This window comes from Magallana gigas, chromosome 2, assembly GCF_963853765.1.
Source record: "Magallana gigas chromosome 2, xbMagGiga1.1, whole genome shotgun sequence".
Classification (NCBI taxonomy): domain Eukaryota; kingdom Metazoa; phylum Mollusca; class Bivalvia; order Ostreida; family Ostreidae; genus Magallana; species Magallana gigas.
In genome coordinates, this window is record NC_088854.1 from 4,436,524 (window position 1) to 4,456,190 (window position 19,667).

Sequence of the window (19,667 nt, forward strand, 5' to 3'; positions counted from 1 at the left end):
AAAATAGAGGATTAAACAAAACCTCAACGATCTGAAAACACTGGTTTTAAATAAATAATAGGTATTCCATCATAAAAATAAGAGTGTCAATGGCATTTACAAAGTATTACAGTCCATGGCATATGTGATTCCCCAGAAATTGTCTCATATACTCTAGATCCGTTGCAATGATTCAAATCACATTGTAAAAAACTGAAAGTGTCATCAGTCTGACATGTCTTTAAATAACACAAATTTTATTTTTAAAAAAAACTGCGATTGCGATAATGCACTTATATAATATGCATTTTATTCAAAACATACACGTATAATGTATCTTTTATTACTCAATGGAATAAAAGTGTTTTACCCAGGATGCGCTTTTGCCCCGTAAAGATCGAACCAATATGTTTCAAATATAAAAAAATATTTTTATATACGGAATAGATAAAGCCACTACATACATCTTTTTAAATAGTTCCTTGAATGGAGTAAAACATCAATACATAGGAGTAAAATTGTTTTACAGTAAACCCATAATAGCAGAAATGATAAACAAGATTTTGACAATCAGTTACTCCTATTTTATTTTTTTTTTAAATACTTTGTTAAAACAAAATCGTATTCAAACATTTTTTGCAGAAATTGTTTAAAGCCAGTATACAATACAATGCTTTACTGACGAAGTTAACACTTAAAACGAATTGCCTACATACTAGCTTTTCTATATTAATTTCCAATTTATTGTTGCGTCAGTGGGTTATGTAAATTTTTCCTGCAATGATTGCTTCCTTCGTAACTCTCATGATTCATCCAAAAATGCATTTCAATCCTCATATATTTACATCTTTCTTTTAACTAAATAATAAATTAATTGCAAAAATTAAGTAAAATAAACTTAATTAATGTTAATGGACTTCAGTATGTGGAATAAAAGAAAAAGCCAAATCGTCCCCAATGGGAATTTGAGTCTGACATTATTATTATTATTTCGTGCAGTCCGTGATTTTTCTGGGGACGCTATAGGTTTCATGAATCACAATAAATTTTAGTAAGAAATAGAGGGAACAATACTTGCTAGATGTAAATATAATTTATCAATCAAAAAGACTATATTACTATTTCCTAAATATCCAACCATGATCCCCGTAACTCTTTAACATTTAAAATCCAAACAAAGACTAAATTAGTTCTAATAATCTTGACAAATAAACTTTGAAAAAACAGCGTTCAACGTGTAGAAAAATCTATGGTATGGTATATGTATCTTAGAGGTAAATTATTAACATAAAAATTGCATTTTGTTTCATCCAATCAAACACAAGTTGAATGGTCACTTGTTTTTTTCATCCATTTCAATCTCCTCCTCTTTTGGTGGGCATATTTTGTTTCGAATCAAACAGCACAAATATGATATCAACATTACTTCAATAAGAAATTCAGCTATCTGTAAAGAAGCAAAGTTTCTTAAATATTAATAAGTTCTTATTTTGAATAATTAAGTTACTTAAAGTAATAACAATTTATGGATTGTCACAGCATCTAATAACTCTTACTTCGATATATACAAACTTACCCCCAAAGTCCCGATGGTCAGTAAGGTGATCAGTACTAGGCTTATCTGACACTCTTCAATGTGAATAGTGCCAAGTTTCTTGATAGGGATCATGCAGTTCTACATAATGTTCAGTAATACAATTAAAACAAAAGAAAACAAGGGAACCATGGGCCAAATCGCTCACCTGCGCAACAAATGGTAACTACTTTGAATTAAAACACTTTTAATGATTAAAATTTAATATAAAATAGTATTAAGCAAAGTTAAGTACCAAAAGTTTATGTTGTAAGATTTCATATTTTAAAGAGGAATGGGGTGAAAATGCATTGCAATATATAAATTAAATACAACTTATACAAAACACATACATCGATCAACCATGGAGCAGAGGTTATACCGAATCACCAATTATATGAATTCTCTGTCTTTTGGTCTGCTAATGCATCAAATTTTGCCGATATACCTAAGTCTGTCCGATTTGATACTAAAATAGATGCGATTCTTCCCCAAGTTAAAAGCATAATTAATGAAAATGAAACGGAAAAGCAAAATAAGCAAAAACCATCGTCATAGGAGAAAATCTCCTCGCATTTCAATATTTCATCTCAATTTACTTCACAAAATCGGTACCAATATATCTTGCATGTTTCAAAGATTACATACGCACGTGAACTGTTCAAAAACAAACAAGCTTATCTCTGTCAGTTTGACCCTTTTAACATGCGACCATTCAAACAAAGAAACTCTTTTTCGAGATGTAGAAAACGAACTTGAACTTATAAACTGATTGACCCCCCCCCCTTTCCCCCTTTATTATTATTTTATTTAAGCTTAAATTTGGAACAGAATTAGTCCATAATTTTTATGATTTGCATTTCCTTCCATGAGTGTGATTTATGCTAATATACATTTAATATTTGAAGCAGTGGTTTTAAGGAGGAAGATTTTTAAAAATGCCCCCTTATATTTGGGGGTTTTCTTCGCTTTAAATGAAAACTGGCCCTTTTTATAAGAATGCTTTGTGCCAATTTGGTTGAATTTGGCAAAATGGCTTTAGAGAAAAAGTTAAAAATGAGTAGAGTTACGGACGGACAGACGACAGATGGACGACAAAGTGTGATCAGGAAAGCTCACTCGAGCTTTCAGCTCAGGTGAGCTAAACAAAATTGTTTGCAAAATATAATAGAGCTAATATTTTTTTTTATCAAAATCAAAGTCAAAATCAAAATCAAAATCCATTACTGTACCTATTTAAACTTAAAGTGATTTAAATTTATCCACATTTTTGCCATAAAGGTATAGCATTTCATTTTTAGTAGTAATTGCCAAAGAGCAATGCAATATTCTTATTTACAGATTTATAGGTCCCAGGATTAACAGCGGAATGACAGGCGATCGGTGCACTTCCATAATCGCCCTCTGACACACCAATGCAGCAGGTCTTTGGGATCTGGGAGGCCGTTGTCTGACAGGAACCTGATGTAGTACACCATGGAGTGCTGTCAAAGTCGTTGGTCGTTCCTTGGACTTGGTTTACAGCACAACACTCATACTGGAATTTCATGAATTTTAGACAAAAGGAACATTCAACTTGACATCATTGGGTATATCTTTAAAATGAGACTAACAGGGCTAACAAGTCTTTTTAGCGTTGAAGAAAGCATCATGGTAAAGTCAAAACGGTTGATAAATGATAGACGACTTGAAGAGAGACCTTAAGTTGGTCTACCCTAATGGGTGTACTACACAGCATAGTTCTGTTGAACTAAAATCATTTCATTGTTAAATATACCGATACTACTTTTGAAGTTTTTTTACTGCATTGTTTTGGTAAGGGTTTTTTTTTACCTCGATGAAGAACTTGTTCCAACTATTAGATAATGCATCGTCACTGGTAACATTATCCGAAGTATAATTTTTCATGAGTCGGGTAATCATTGATGTTTTTATATAGGCGTAGTTCTATATAAAAAAAAAAGCACGATACGACTCTAATGATAATTTAATAAACATTTATTTCTCGAATAAAATATGGTGAAAACAAGTGCAATGAATGTATAAAAATTCATGTTATCCCTGGTTTTTTTCTTTTAAAATAAACACATGTTTAGAATATAACATCCGTCGTAAATTTATATAAAACATGTGTACTATAGAAATTCATATGCAGAGAGTAAATAAAAATCTGTGTCTAATGGTAGAAAAAAAATCATACGAACCGGTTCCGTTTGTTTTTCTTTGGAGTCAAGTACTTCTTTGTAGAACTTTATCGTTAGGCCTGAATATACAGCTGCAACAACTGCATTCACAACTACAAGCTGTGAAAAAATATATCCAGCAACCAACACATAACATTTTTATTTTTTGATATTTACTACAAAATATACATTTCCACACATATTCATTGTTTACTTACTGCGATGCATATACCGAATTTCTTGTTTTTAGGAATCCACAAGAAATTCAATATCAGAAGGAAAATAATTCCATTCAGAACTAAGAATGATATGCCTAGAATGCAGAGATTGGTTGCCTTTTTCTTTATGTCATCGTATTTACAGGGTGAGGTCTGGTCCACACCAAGAGAAACAAGCACTCTTTCTAAGTCACATGGTTTGGCTATTGAAATCTCTTTTGTAGACGATATTAGCACAATTGCTGCAACCTTAAGAGAGCATTTTAACATGTTATAAACTTAAGATAAATTACAAGTATTTTCAATTTGCAAAGTTCTTAACATATCAGAAATATTGAACAAATAATCTATAGACGTTCAAATATACCAAAAGAATTCCTTTAAAAGCCAGCAAAGTATGATGTGTCCTGGTGGCCACGTTTCTGTATAAATCCTTTGTTATATTATGCTGTTGAAAATATCACAGGTAGTAATAATTTATTTCAATTCGAAACAAATTTTAATGATGTTGAATTTGAGTTATAAACCTATCTTAACTAGAAATCAAAATAGGGCATGTAAATATATATGCAAATTACACATAAAATAGGGGTAAATGCATTTATTATCGCTTTCTTCCAAGATACTTTTTTATCAATTTTCTTTAAATTTGAAAGTTTTCTGTGCAGCTTGAAACAAAAAAATCGTATTTTTACATGTTCTGTAGACACGGGTGAGTTTTACACGAGTGTTATTTTGTGAAAGAGGTAAATAAAAATGACTTTTCATTATAAGAAAATATTGATAGTTTTATAGAAAAAGCCTTTTGACAAAAATGTTTTCTCAAATGTATCCATTACTAACTTGCCATTTGTCCATTCCGAATAATACTGCTTTGGGCCATATTTTAACAGATTATTTCATTTGATATTTTATAAGCTATATACTAAATATTTACTTGAGGTCACTTTTTTTCAAACTGTTAATATCTAATAAAATAACAGAAATTATAAAATTCACCTCTGATATAGAATTCTTTTGTTTTGTTTCCTTGGAATTGGGTTTATTTGAACTTTGTTTCTATTGAAAAGAATGGTAAGGTAAATTATGTAAAATAAATGCATTGTCACAGCTTGTAGTGATAAAAAGAACATTTCAGTATTAAGAAATTGGTACCTGTTCTTTATTGTCCATGTTCCTGTGATGCGATTTGTAATCTTCAACTTATTTAAAATTCTACGCCTCTGTTATAAATGTTGGGTATAAAGGTCAGACGCAGCATAAATGTGTCATCTCACTTGTAAATACATAGCACCAAAAACTATTGGAAGACACAACACAAAACACACCCATACTGTTAACTTATTGACTGACAGGAAAATTTAAAATATCAATTATTGTTTACAAAATTAGTAAATGCTAGTTAACACAAGTATCTATATATGCCTAAATAATACTTGTGTAAACTGGCATTTACTACTTTTGTAAACAATGAAATGTTTATTATTTTACGGTTTATAAGGATATTATAATAATAGGTGTAAAAATAAATATCCATACAAATGTTTGGATATTGTACTCATCTTCCTACATATTACTTTTCTTTTGTTTGTGCGACGATTCTTCCGCCCTGACATAAAAAAATTATTTACACAAAAAAATCAGCATGTTCCGTTACATAAATATTTTTATGTGTTTAATAATGGGGTTTTTTGCACAAAACAAACCCACAAAAACAAAATTTACACCACAATTGCATTATTTTTAATACATGAAGGTATTTGAATAGGGTCACATTATTCGAGAATGTTGATGTAGAAATTGAAAAAATGATTTTGAAATAAATTGGTAGTTAAAAGTTAGGGTATAATTCATGATATACGAAAACTATCTTATCCATTCCAGTTTGTAAGTTCATATTAATCTTTGTTTTATCTAGTATCCTACTCTAGTCAAAAAATATTTTTTCTGATGAATCTTTAATCTTAAAAGTTGTTTACAAGCAAGACATGTGAACTGGCCCCAGGATCATGGTGCAAACTTATACTTAAGTTAAAAGGGTTTTGGTATGATGTTGTTTATTACAAATTTAAATTTTCATATCACAACAAATAATTTTTTTATAACTTATTGAAATTTTGATTTAAGTCTCAAATTACCTCATGATTCTGAGGCTAAAACGTTTGAAAGTAAATCTGTTAAAGCGCATTGGAGGGGTTGTGATAGTTGGTTATGTTAAACTGGCTTCTTGATTAGTTTTTAATTCCTGTTTACATAGTTGACTGTGTTCTAAATATTACGTCATAAAGGAAGTAACAATGGGGGTTTATTTTCTATACACAATAAATAACAGTATTGGATATAGATTTTAAAATAGACACCTGCTTAAACAACTTAAATGTTATAAACAGAAACAAAATCCAACCAGTAGTAACTGAAATATTTCATTTTATCATTCCAAGTGTTTGTCTTAGATTACCAATCCACATTCATGTTGATAACAACTAAGGCATGTGAAGTGGCTTGTAAAATATATTCCGTTATTGCTTCAATTATTTGTCATGGTTTTAAAAAAGGGGGTATTTCTAGATAAAATGAATGCTTAGTCATCTCTCTCTCTTTTTTTCAAATAACTATACATGTTAAAATATCATACTTCATTACCAATAATGTTTAAAAACATAGGGTATCAAAAACAAAAATTCCACAACGTGTCAAAATTTCAACAATGCATAAATCTAATAAGTTATTCTCACAGGCACCTGACGTTATATATATTGTTCTCATAATCAAAAAATATATCCTCTAACTTAATACACAAGGTACACATCGTCCCCATTTTGGAGCTAGAATTTTGCTTTAAATTCATCAGTTAAATTATTTTCGGATTATCTCCGTCTTCTGATCGTTCCTTCAACATATAAGCTTACAACCGACTCAGCTAAATCAGTACAATTGCAAGCACACATTAGCATTCCAAGCTCATAATTTGTGTACATGTATATCCATATATACTACATGTTCAATACACGAATTATGATTATTTTATTTACCACAGACACAAAAATATAATCTTTAAATTAACAGATCTCTCTCTCTCTCTCTCTCTCTCTCTCTCTCTCTCTCTCTCTCTCTCTCTCTCTCTCTCTCTCTCATATTACCTGATATTGCGCCCAAATAACACATAAATCTGAACCCCAATGGGACTATTTTATGAGAACCTATAACAAGGAGCCGCGTAAATCTATATACAAACAAGTTTTAACCAGGAAGCTACAACTTTATAAAAAGAATTACAGATAACTCTTTATAAACAAACGGTAATAGATGACCAATTTTTTTTTTTTTACACTCAAACGGTAAAATTAACTAAATAGCATCATTTGAAACAGTACAGTATGTCGATTATGTACTTGAAGGGGAGCTGCTAATAATTTTATTGTAGACTTTGCATTCAAAATATGTTATTAAGGTCTTCCGTTTCCAACGGAAGACCTTGTACTGATTCTGATGGTTCTTCTTCATTATTATTTTTCTTCTTCTAGACGTTTTTAAATCCTCAATAACTTATTTGTTTGTCATCCGATTTCGTTCCAATTTTCACGGTATATTGTAAATTAAATAAGGTTGCTAGAGCACAAAAAGAATTGAAATCGAAACTTCCGGTTTTGAGTTATTTCCCTTTTTCTAAAATTTTAGGGGCATTAGTTTCCAGACAAAGGCTCCGAAATGGTCCGTAGCAAATAATTTATAGTTAAAAATCTTTATTATTGACACTTTGAATATTGTCCTCTGATTTTTGTATTTTAGTTTTTTCCAATTATTCCACTAGAATTAATCAATCGAAATCTATGTTCTAAAAATAGTAAAAAATTTCTCATGTTTTAGCTTCGTAACTTTTTAGTTTGAAATATTTCCTAAATACATATAGAACAAAAGTTGTGCAGAATGTTAGGGGCTTTTATTTGACACCAATAGAAAAGGGCTGGCCCCTTAAATTAAGGGCCAGTAGCCTTTAAAAGATTTTGCTGAATAACTCAAAAACGGTTAGGATTTCGATATGGCTGTCACTGGAAAAGTTGTTTGTTGGGATCTTATAAAGATAGTTACAATGTTATTTTGTAAGTGATTTGTGTAGTATGAGTGTAAAAAGCTTTGCATGTCAACATGTACCTGTTTTCATTTGGCAACTTAACGAAAGTCTTTGTGCTTAAAACTTGCATAAAGTGACCACAGAAAGTATGCTGGTTTATACAGGAGGCTTTAATTCATGAGCAAAAAAATTAGAACACATGCTGTTTTTTATTTTATTTTTTTTAAAGAATTCCGAAGTTTAAGTCCTTGATGCTTATTTCTTATGGTGCACAGTTCTTAAAGACGAGAATCGGAAAACAAAATATTCTTTTTCTTCTCTAGTAAAACAAAAAGTACGTATTGAAAAAAATTCTAAGCATTACATTTTAGTTATCATACTACATGCATTTAAAATCCACCTTGAATCAGAGCTGTGTGCATATTATTACGTAAGCTATCCCTCGGCCGCGGCCGAGAAAATCGGTCACCATGGTCGCGGCTGGACTACCTAGGGGTCAGCGGTTATCCAATAGACGAGCGTTGCGTCTCTCATATATGAGTTAATTTAGCTTCGACCTGAAGAATTGTTTAAGTTTTGATAACGTACACATAAAGCTTTATTCTTCAATTGGATTAAACGATAGGGTGTCAATTAATAAATCGTTCAGTTAATTAATAAAATCAATGCCATTCTCAATCTAATGCAATATCAGACATATAGATCAATTGTGGGTTTAAAGTAAAAAAAAAGTTTCTATTTGATAGATTTTAGTCATTAAATTGCAAACTTTTCAAATCTTCCTAAGTTCTGAGCTGTGCGTGTGTATGCGTTCAATCGATCTTTACGTAATCTATCGTTCGCCCGCGGCCGAAGAAATCATCCGCGGCTACACAACCTAGCGGTAAACGGTTATCTAATTAAATACACAAGATTCGCACCCGCACACTTACATGAATATGAACTTGTTTGAGTTTATATAGCCGTAAATACACTGTACACTGTTTTAATTATATGTTATGAAAGTGTGTTCATTTTGTATCTGTTTAAATTAAACATTGGAGAGTAAATTAAAAAGTCGTTCTGAAAATTAATAAAAACGATATTACTCCAAATCGGAAATACTCGTCAGACATATTTGAATGGTTGGTTTGAAAGTCTTAAATGTTTTAAAAACTGTACAAATAATGTTTTCAATCAACAAAAAAAAAACAAAAAAAAAACAAAACACACACACACACACACACACAAATATTAAAACCTTTAAATAATGATCATCCCTCGCACATGGCCGAGGAGACCCCGCGCAAGTGACATCTTCTACATTTACCTTATCACACGTGCATGTTTGGTATTTTGTATGAACGCAACTATTTTTATTATGTTTTCAACTATTATATTGGTTTAAGGTAAACAGATGAATTTAGGTTACTCGTACAGTTGATTTAGCATTGATTTATACGACAGCGTACAAGGTAATTTAAAAATCAAATTATGATCAAAGTTCCATGTTACATGTTTGCAGTAGGTGCTGGCACGATAAAAGAATGCCCTAAATTGAGGCATTCGGTGATTATTTTAAAAAATATTCACTTGAGTTTTGAAACAAGTTTTGTTTAGATTCTATCGGTCACATATAAATAACTTCTGTAGTGTTTCTACATGGTCGTTCGATCATTTCATTGTGAAAACGAACTTATTCTGTGTTGCCCTCCAACCGCCCCGCTGCCAAGTGCTCTTTTTTTTTTAAATTCCAGATCTGTCGAAAATCATTTGATAGTGACTTCTTCTTATGTTTTACATTTTCTCCTGAACGTGTTTCTCTTTCCCACCCGTTTTTTTAATTCGGTCAGTCTTTGTAAATTTCAACTTTCTTTATTGCGTAAATTCAATTGCCACGTGCTACCGAAAATCTTGTGTCGCTTCAGCGCACACAGCTCAGAACATATATATAGCCCCAGGTTATTTATGGCTGCAAATCATCAATTGTTATGTAATTAATCAACAGTTCGCAGGGTGCTTTCTTCAAAGTGGTCAATTATCAAACAATAAGACTCTCATTTTCACATTAAAGGTGCGAGTTCATAATCTGAGAATGTGGCTATATTAAATTGACCTGTTGAACACGCTAAACTTCTATTATATATAGTTATGAACAGAATTATATATATTATAATAAAAAGTTTTAAGTCAAAGGTAATTTGTTCTTTGGATTAGATGTTATGAAATACGACTACATTATGCTATGCAGGCGTTCGCCGTAGAAATCATCAAAGTATTGCAAGTGTGGACAGATTAGTTCACTTGACTTACAGACTATAATATAGTGACATACATGTATCTGCCTCCAAAAAATTATGCGCTTCTCAAAGTTACACTTCAGTGAGATGGACATGTGTTCTTGGGGATTTTCTTTATTGCTAATTATATGAAAATTGATTTGAATTATATGAAAATTGATTTTAAAAAAAAGTTTTATTGAAGTTGTGTGGTATGAGGTTGTCATGCAACTTAATTTACCTGCAAGGTTAGCTACAGCCAGTGGATACTAATTTTAGGTCAACAATGAATACACAATCTATTAAAATACCAGAGAAATAGAGAAGGCAAATATTGCTTGTGACGTACGAAATATATATATATATATATATATATATATATATATATATATATATATATATATATATATATATATATATATATATATATATATATATATATATCTTTATGATAAAACAGAGAAAAGCAAAAAACAAAAACAAACAAAAAACCCACAAAAAACAAACAGGGAACTTGCATCAAATTTACTTCATGTACATGTTACCCCAAAATTCCGACCGAATATGCCCCTTTGTCACATTTAATTTAAGTGACTGAAAATAAAAACCGTAACACCTAAATTTTCGCTTATTTTTATTGAAGTTAACCGGGGTTTTTTTTCAAAATACATTCGTAAACTTTCTCCGAGAGAATTACTTATGATCCGGTAAAGGAGAAAAAACTGACCTAAAAATAGGTAATTTGCATATTATTGCATCGTCGAGAGAAGTAATATTCATTTCTGTAAATAATGTCATTTAATTTTAAGTTACATAACGGTGTCTCTATATCAGATGTAAAATTTAGACGCTCACTTATGCATAAATTCTCCCGATGATCTTTCATAGCTGATTATTATTTTAATGTTCAAGTCTCCTCGTATTATCAAATAATATCAGCCCTGAACAAATTTTCAGAGATGCCATCAATTTTGGCTATTTACCAAATTTTGACAGCACGCAACAATTTCAATCTTGCACATAGTCTTCAAAAAATAAGAAAGATTTAATTACAGAAGTTACGTGTTTTTTATGCACGTTTTTGCGTGCATTTCCTTACATGAATCATGAATACATGTATATATAACAATCCTTGCTACCCTTAAAAATTTAACTCGCCATTAAACTTCTCATTGTTTAAACCCCTGTCACACTGGAGCTGCGTCCTCAAGGCGATCCCGCTGCGTCATTGAATAATGTACAACGCCATGGTAAACGAACTAGAGTCTCCTACAGCGCCGTAACAATGCAACGGCATCTTCGTTCGCCGCGGTGGGATATCCTAGAACATTTTAAAACGCCATGACAGCGCATGTGCACGCAGGGCACGCTGTGGACGTGTGGTAAAAACTCCTAGCACGTCATGAGCACTCGGCGGATACCCAACGAGAGCGCAGTCAATCGCCAAGTAGAACTCTGTGGAAACGTAGTTGGGAGCTCTGTAAGGACGCCTCAGTCGCCATCAGGATGCCGTGACATTTTCATATGTAAACTTTCCTTGCGATCTACGAATTCCATGAATTTTGCAACGCCGTGAACACGCCCTGAGAACGCAACTTGGTGTGACAGGGCTTTAAAGAGTTTTCAAAACAATTACACAAACTGTGTTCGATAAATAGTTTTCCTAAAACATTTTCTTCCTGTCTTTATACAGGCTTTCAATCACAACACGTTTTTATAACAAAAGCAGAAGTGAAATTTTAGTCATTAGTCATTATAATCGTTTGACCCCAAATCATATAAATTTTCAACTCGCAACAACAACGGAAGACCTACTCGTGGCTTTGCCACGAGCTCTGCTCTAGTTTTTATAATTTTTGTATAAAAAAAAAAAAAAAAAAAAAAAAAAAAAAAAATATTTATTGTATAGGCATTGTGTCCCTGAAACTGAATTTGTAGCATAGCAATGTGCTGGTGTCTGTATGTTTTAAAGTTTTGCTTTTCTACTTTAAATAATTTACTTTTTAGGTACCAAAGCACAGGTGCTTGTGGACTGGACCGTGCACTACCACCCCCCCCCCCCCCTTTCTATTTTTTTTTCAAATTTTTTTTTTATTTCTTTTATTAATTATCGTTAACAACCCCTTATATATGTCTCCAGTCGAAAAATAAAAGAAATATCACGACTCGGTAGCATTTTATAATCACACTCGTTTCCCCTATATATATAAAGAGAGAAGGTAAGCAACTCCCGTTTGTTTACATTGAGGTACCACCTGGGAAATTCAAACGATTACTATATCAAAAATTGCTATACCTTTGGTGTCATCTATTTTTCTCACTTCCACACATATCCTTCTATCTGAAAACTTATATAAATTAGTACGCTGAACCGTAATCTATCCAATTAATAAACATTTGTCACTCGCGACCACGATATTTTGAAACGTTCCAAGTAGAAGCTACGGAAGTTAGCTGCACAGCGACATCTATGCTAAGAACGATAACTCTTTCCGTGTTCCGAATGTCATTTACTTAACGGTAACGCACGAGAGGCCCGAAAAAAAAGTTCGGGAAAAGTTTTGGCGCAATATACAAATCGGCAAAAATTCAATCCAGAAGATTTCGGCGAAAAGAAATCCGATATGAACTCCACAGAACACACACCAATAATGATATATTTAATTAACAATTTAGAATATGGAACAGCAGCTGATTTCGTTGATTTGCAGGAAATCAAAGAGAAATATTCCGGTGAGGCCTCAAGTATTTGTATTGGGAATTTTGTAAGTAAATCTTTTAAAAAGGTTACGATAAAAAATGGGCGCTGCAAAGACAACTGGACGAAAATGACTTAGCGTTACTATGGCATCAAATGGAAAATTGTGGCAAAAACCGATAGTGACATTCAAAGTTCATTTCCACCGCAAATCCCTGATGATTTTTTTGTATTGTCAAAGTTTCCGAATGCTTTAACATTAGGACATTTCAGTGGTGTGATGATAAATAAAATGAAGTTGCTCACGGAAATTTGTGTGCATTCCAATAATACTTGGGGCTTACAGGTAAAGGAAAAGAAAATTGACCCAGTTGTTTTGGGTTTACGTAATACATTTTGTGCTGACACCACATTTAATTTTGTTAGACAATTATGTTATTGTGATGGTGTGAATATGGTTTATAATGACAAAGCTGACTACTTTACAGAACATGTTTTGGATGGAAATTCTAAAAAGCTTAAATACCTGTCAAAGCTTTGTGACATGGTCCTTCCTTTTAAAACCTCAAATAAGGCGAGTTCATCTTGTTTAAAATGCAAAAACCTAGAAAAGAAGACAAAGCAAACATGAACGAGAGTCTGCAGACAAAGAAAATATTAATGTAGATGTTTTAAAACAACCCCACAATTTCCAAGAAAATGTTCCGAATGATTTTACAAATAATCATGGTAATCAAACATTGTTATTATGTCAAGGAGACAATGAAGATATGTCAAAAGTGTTATTATCTGTTTTTCCCAACTGCAGTGAAAAACATTTCTTCTTTCTCAAAAAATGGCTCTCGACAGACTTCCCCATGGTAGACGGTGGGATAGAGATATCATCCGCCTTTGCCTGACACTATGGTGCAGGAGTCCAAGGGGCTACGGTGAATTAAGAAATAGTAAATTTCTAATTCTACCATCCGAAAAACTGCTTCAAAAATTCAATTAAACAAGAAGCAGGCATCAATAAAGACATTCTTCATTGGATGTCATATGAAGCAAAAGTTAAAAATGTTTCACCTGAAGTCTTGAAGGGGGGTTAATAGTTGATGAAATGTCAATTCAACCAGATTGCAATTTAAAAAGAGAGACAAAGAAATTGAACTAATTGGATTCACAGAACTGTTACCAGAATCAGTCATTTTTCAAAAACTAAAATCAAACAAAAATGAAAGAATTCTGGCTACTCATGTCCTTCAGCTTGTGTTCTTAGGCTCAACTGGATTCAGATTCCCATTTGCTCATTTTGCAACTGACACTGCATCTGGTCATGAACTGTATTTATTAATGTGGCAATCTGTTAATATGTTATTAAATTTCGGCTTTAAAATTCAGTACATCAGCACAGATGGAGCACAGACAAACAGAGATCTCTTTAAACTTTTATTGCCAGAGTTTAAGACTATTAATCCAAAAACTTGCTCATTTAGAAACCTTTATAATCCTGAAGAAGAAGTTGTTTTTATAATGGATTTTTCTCATGTTGTAAAAAAAGTAAGAAACAACATCTCAAAAAGTGGAAAAGAAGCTCATTGCAAACGTCATCTGAAATTAGCAGACCAGTTTATTGAATGGAACCATTTTACACGCGCATATTTGTGGGACATCTCCTCTCACCCTTTCCCCATTCACCATAAACTGTCTCAAGAACATCTATTCTTAACATCCGAAGTAAAAATGCGTAATCATCTGGCGGAAGAGGTACTGAATGCTGACATGCTTCATCTCATGGGGATGTACCAAAAGAGTCTTGGTGGAGCAGGAGCTGAGTTGACTGCCCCTATGGAACTGTTGAAAAACACAAGTGTTTTAATTAAAAATTTCAGAGACAAAAGACCAATTGTTGATTCTAGTGATGATAGACTTAAACAGAATCATGATGCAATGGACTTTTTCATAAACTGGGAGAAGCAAATTATGGCAGATCAAAGTGTAAAAAAGAATGAAACATGTTTGATATCACACCAGACAAGACAAGACATAATTTCCAGTATTCTGGGATTTGAGGAGTTATGTATGCATAAACTGAAAAAGCAAAGTGCTTCTATTATTCCATGCAGATTAAACAGTGATGTTATAGAAAACATATTTTGTCAACAAAGAACACTACATAATGGTGCAAATACCAATCCAACATACCTTGGCTATTGCTACTCCATTAATTCTGTTATACTAGGACAAGCAACAATTTCAAGAAAATCAAACACTGGTGGAGAGGCTGCACAGATTGCAGGTGATTATCATCATCAATTTCCAAACTTTCCAACTTTCAAAAGGTATATTTTTTTTCTTAAATTTACTGTAATAAGAAAGATGATTATATGTTTCTAAGTGATTTCATTTAGAAAATCATAATATCACAGAAATTGTAATTATATTCAAACTCAAAATATCATCTTATTTATAAAATATAGTATCACTAGGTCACTGCATGGTTTATTAGTAATCATATTATTCAATCTAAAGACAAAATTACTGTGCTTAAAAAAATTAAATGCACATAGGACAGGAAAAGGGATCTCATGATTCTGTAAGTCTCAACCACTCCTGTTTATCTTGTAGATGTACACAATCTCTATGATACCATAGGGAACAATAATCACAACATATCCAAAATTCCCCTTCCAAAGCTGATTTATTGCACACTGAACATTTATCATCAGAATCTTCTGAAGTCTTTCTTTTTTTTCCCTCTTCCCTTTCCCTTTCCTTTTCTTTTTGATTGCCTTTTTTCAGTTCTTATTTCTTTTTCAGGCTGTCCTGAAGGAACGGACACAGAACACAAAGGCCTTGTAGTCGTCCCACTTGGTCCAGGTTCTTCAGCGTCAAGTGTATTTGATTCCTCAGGTATGTAAGCAATATCACTACTCAAGATTGTTTTTGAAATTAAGCCAGCTATTTCATCTTTTCTCTTCTGTGCAGAAATCTTAATTTTAAAGTCTTTGCATAGCAATAACAGTTCTTTTTTTGTAAAAGAGCAGTCATTCAAATACTTATCATTCTGCACAAGTTCACTTTTTAATCTTAAAATAGATTCTTGTTTATGAACTGATTTGTCCTCATTGTAGAATTTCATGTTGAAACTTTTCACTACCTTTTTTGATTTTTCCATTACCTTTTTTCGCAAGGCTTTTCCCTTTTCCTTTTTCAAAAATGCAAGATAATCTCTTCTAAATTGACTAAAGCTCACTTTCAGAAATAGATTGACTACTGATTTAAATAAGTCTAAAACATTTTCACTTGCCATCACCAGGAAAAACATTAGTTCTTCAATGCTATCTCTCTGTTCACTCTGTGGTGCAGTTTTGAAAGAGTTTGAAACACACTCCAGCCATGATTGATATAAGTCAGGATCTCTGAGAAGTTCCTCTTTAACTACTGTAAACATGGTTTTTCCAACAGTAATTAAGTTTTCATGTGTCAGCCTTTTGCGACAAAGAATTTCAAGTTTTTGGAAGAAATTAAACGCCAAATCAGATATGTTTGTTAGTCCTTCTCTTTGATTTTGTTTCCCGTTTTATCTTATGGAGAGTGTCTGGATCACAAGAGGAAAATTGTAACTCATCATATAATGCACATAAGGAATTCAATATATCCATTTGATTCTGATGGTACTTCAACTGTTGCTGTTTTCCTTTCACATATAAAGAGTTCTTTATTTTTCCAGACAGGCTGTGCTTTAATTTAGCTATGACATATCCACTGACATATCTTATTTTACCTTTGCCTGCAGTGTCCAAGGTTTTATCAGTAGCAGGTTTTGTCAGAGGTTCTGAGGAAGTTAACTGAAGATGAGTACACAAAGTCTGGAAGAAGCTTCTTTCAAGGTAAAATAAAACTGATGTCAATAATCGCAAAGCAGGTCCCTTCACATCCTGGTTATATGAGTTCAATAGGTTCATAGTGCCATTTTCAAATTCTTTTGAGTTCATGTACTTATTGAATTTGATAAAAAATTCATTTCTGTGCTTCTGTGAAAAATTTTTCTCTTCTTCAGGAAAACATAGCAGTCCGATGTCATCTATAAGTGAAGACTGCTTTGCAAACCAGTCATCAAAACACTTGTAATTACTGATGATGCTTTGCTTAAAGTCAGTTATTTGTTTTTCAAATGGAGTATCCATAAATTCCAAAGAAACATTTTCCAATGCAGTAAGTGATTGCAACTGAAACACTCTGCAGCCTGAATTGTCAACAATGTTTTCCAGATATTCAAGTTTATCAATTTCAGAATCTGAAAAATCAGAATCCTCATCAATAAATTTAACATCATGAGCAGAATTATCTGTATTCTCAATTTCAGACCCTGTGTCAGTATCTGAATTTTCTTGAATTCTGTTGTCAATTTCATTTTTATTTCTGCAGCATGATAATTCAAACTTTAATTCACCAGGTGTGAAATCTGTATAAAATTGGTTTACACTGTTTGAATGTTTTCTGCAAAGACTTTTCTTGAAATTCACAATTTTTAATCCAGCAACAGAAACAGCTCGCCCTACTGCAACACCTAGTTGTCCTGGTTGAAAGCAAGACTGACAGTTAACAATAACATTTTTCAATGTCATGCCCTGTGACTTGTGTATTGTGAAAGCATAAGCCACCTTTATTGGAAGCTGTATTCGTGTAGCAAGCACAATCTTATCAACTGGATCATAAGTGGTAAATGTTGCAGGTACAATATTGACAGTATGCATCTTGTCTTTTATTTCGAATTTTACATCTACAGAGTCCTCATCCAAGTTAGTTATAGTTCCACGGATCCCATTGACTAAGTGTTCATTTAAATTCTTAGTTATCATTACTGGACAGCCAATCTTGAGTCCCAAATTTTTGGAGACAGGAAACCGGTTCAAATAGTATTCAGAGCCTTCATCTTTTGATTTATAAATCTTTAATTCACCTGGAATTTGTTGCAGTTTTGTATAATTAAACATGTCCACATCAAAATTTCTTGCAAATAAATGTACACAGTCATCTTCATTTTCCAAAGGTCTGTCTAAAGAGTTCAAAAACGCCACTGTTTCATCTGATGGAGTACCAATTTCTAATTCATTTACACATTTTATAAGATTTGGTTCGTCTTGGTGATGGATGATATTTAAATTAATTTTATGGGTAAAAAATTCATCAAACCATGGCAGCATAAAACAATGTTTGCCTGGATCGCCATATAATTCATTTGAAACAGGTGAAAGTTGATACAAATCGCCTACTAAAATTATTTGTATGCCGCCAAAAATTTTGTTTGATTTTCGCACATTTTTACATAAGTAATGGACCTGTTGTAAAATTTTGGAACTTATCATGGAAACTTCATCTATAATAAGTGTTTCTACTGATTGAATGTTTTTCTTAGCTGTTTGAAATCTTTCATCATGATTAATTAAATGCAAAATTTCAGCATTTGAATATCTGCCGTCTTCAATGCCAGCCCACCTATGAAGTGTCTGGGCTTTCAAATCCTGGTAATGTGTTGCTGCAATGCATGTAGAGCATACTATTGATACTTCTTTTTTTTAGTATACCTAATGTGTTTTGCAATTTCTTTTGTTATGTGTGTTTTTCCTGTCCCAGCTTGGCCAGTGATGACCAAGTTATGGCCATTAATTGCTGCTTGAAAAGTAAACAATTGATCTACATCCATTTTCTTAAATATTGCGCTAAAACTTTTCCCGGATTTTTTTTCGGGCCTCTCGTGCGTTACCGTTAAGTCAATGACATTCGGAACACGGAAAGAGTTATCGTTCTTAGCATAGATGTCGCTGTGCAGCTAACTTCCGTAGCTTCTACTTGGAACGTTTCAAAATATCGTGGTCGCGAGTGACAAATGTTTATTAATTGGATAGATTACGGTTCAGCGTGCTAATTCATATAAGTTTTCAGATAGAAGGATATGTGTGGAAGTGAGAAAAATAGATGACACCAAAGGTATAGCGATTTTTGATATAGTAATCGTTTGAATTTCCCAGGTGGTACCTCAATGTAAACAAACGGGAGTTGCTTACCTTCTCTCTTTATATATATAGGGGAAACGAGTGTGATTATAAAATGCTACCGAGTCGTGATATTTCTTTTATTTTTCGACTGGAGACATATATAAGGGGTTGTTAACGATAATTAATAAAAGAAATAAAAAAAAATAGAAAGGGGGGGGGGTGGTAGTGCACGGTCCAGTCCACAAGCACCTGTGTACCAAAGGTATAAATTCAAACATTGGTTGCTAGTATGCATTATCCGTGCACATTTCGATTAGGTGGGTCTCGATGATGTGTGTGCAGATGCTAAAAATAACCTGTCACATCCACTATATGTAGGTCACATTATCCATAGCATGGCTTTTATTATGTAACGACATATGCATCATTCATGCAAGTTAGAAAGGGTCCAGATATTGTTGGAAATTAGATCAGTGACTTAATCCAAACCACCTACAAATAAACAACCATTTTCATACCTCTACAATATATTGATTGAAAATTCAGCTATAATACTGCGACAAAAACATGTAACGCTTAGTGGAAACCCCCATCAAGCACCTTTAATATCTTTTCTTACCTCCACACCTTAAAAAGCTTGCTAATGACTTTACGAATACCTTTGTCCTCGTGCAAATGTTTAACTCAAACCTGTTTAACACCTCC

The 19,667-nt window shown here is 32.7% G+C and overlaps 1 protein-coding gene across 6 annotated transcripts; it reads right to left on the reverse strand.

Annotated features, from left to right (window-relative positions):
- LOC105331091 (uncharacterized) lies at positions 1 to 19,667 on the reverse strand. 6 transcript variants are annotated; one of them, XM_066074625.1, is made up of 13 exons: positions 19,582 to 19,667; positions 15,166 to 15,325; positions 14,644 to 14,814; positions 13,508 to 13,585; positions 5,109 to 5,229; positions 4,953 to 5,012; positions 4,321 to 4,401; positions 3,954 to 4,202; positions 3,757 to 3,855; positions 3,386 to 3,499; positions 2,892 to 3,089; positions 1,556 to 1,654; positions 1 to 1,426 (listed from the first exon to the last, which is right to left on the reverse strand). In XM_066074625.1, exons 5-13 carry the CDS (start codon positions 5,124 to 5,126, stop codon positions 1,313 to 1,315), a joined length of 1,032 nt encoding a protein of 343 aa, XP_065930697.1. In that variant the 5' UTR covers positions 5,127 to 5,229; positions 13,508 to 13,585; positions 14,644 to 14,814; positions 15,166 to 15,325; positions 19,582 to 19,667; the 3' UTR covers positions 1 to 1,312. The 6 variants fall into 6 exon arrangements, with proteins under 6 accessions (XP_065930697.1, XP_065930695.1, XP_065930699.1 ...); XM_066074623.1 differs by having other exon boundaries at positions 5,109 to 5,253; XM_066074627.1 differs by lacking the exons at positions 13,508 to 13,585; positions 14,644 to 14,814; positions 15,166 to 15,325 and having other exon boundaries at positions 5,109 to 5,253; positions 19,582 to 19,658.